The 858-nt window shown below is 45.0% G+C and overlaps 1 protein-coding gene across 1 annotated transcript in view; it reads left to right on the forward strand.

The window, feature by feature from the left end:
• The first annotated feature begins 207 nt into the window (after positions 1–207).
• Positions 208–858, forward strand: part of LOC108166991 (sushi repeat-containing protein SRPX-like) — a 4699-nt gene continuing 4048 nt past the window's right edge. The window contains exons 1-2 of the mRNA XM_017309250.1: positions 208–262; positions 558–709. Coding sequence (XP_017164739.1) covers positions 208–262; positions 558–709 — 207 coding nt within the window. The remainder of the gene's footprint in view (positions 263–557; positions 710–858) is intronic.

Here is an 858-nt window from a genome sequence, read left to right on the forward strand (position 1 = left end):
ATCGTTCCCCCACAGTAAAACAAGGGGAACAGTATCTGATGGGTGAAATATGGCCATCAGATACCGTTCCCCCACTTTAAAACAAGGGAAACGGTATCTGATTGGTGATTTTAACATAGGGGAAAYRGTTTCTGATGGGTGAAATATGGCCATCAGATATCGTTMCCCCACTGTAAAACAATGGCCATGGTATCTGATGGGTGAAATATGGCCATCAGATGCCGTTCCCACACTTTAAAACAAGGGGAACCGTATCTGATGGGTGATTTTAACATAGGGGGAACAGTATCTAATGAGTATTATCGAGCATTAAAATACATTGCCCTGTTTTTATTTCATAAATATATATATGTATGTATGTATTTATCATCACTATTATTACTATTATTGTTGTTATTGTTATTATTAGTTTCCCGCAAAAACGTGAAGAAAGTGACAACTTTGCCGAAACATATTGTTTGAGCTTTCACGGTGTCCGTAGTTCCCTACGCGCGTGCTTTCTCAGTGCTCAGCACAAGCACGCGCGTATTGTGCCGCGTGGGCGGGGCGGCAAGAAGACGCAGGGGGAACCGTATCTGATGGGGAAACGCGGATTGACGTAACACCGGATTCTCCTATCAACAGCCCAGCTGCCAAGAAATCCTKCGGCGATGAGTATCAAMCCTCTCTACACGCCATCTTAAAAGCGGTGAACGACAGAGCGGACAAGGTAAAGGCTGACATCAAGGATATTAAAAATTCTATTGAATTCATGCATGCCGAGATTGAAGTTCCCCATGCGTCTTCTTGCCGCCCCGCCCACGCGGCACAATACGCATGTGCTCGTGCTGAGCACTGAGAAAGCACTGAGGGAACTAC

This window comes from Poecilia reticulata, linkage group LG2 (assembly GCF_000633615.1).
Source record: "Poecilia reticulata strain Guanapo linkage group LG2, Guppy_female_1.0+MT, whole genome shotgun sequence".
Lineage (NCBI taxonomy): Eukaryota > Metazoa > Chordata > Actinopteri > Cyprinodontiformes > Poeciliidae > Poecilia > Poecilia reticulata.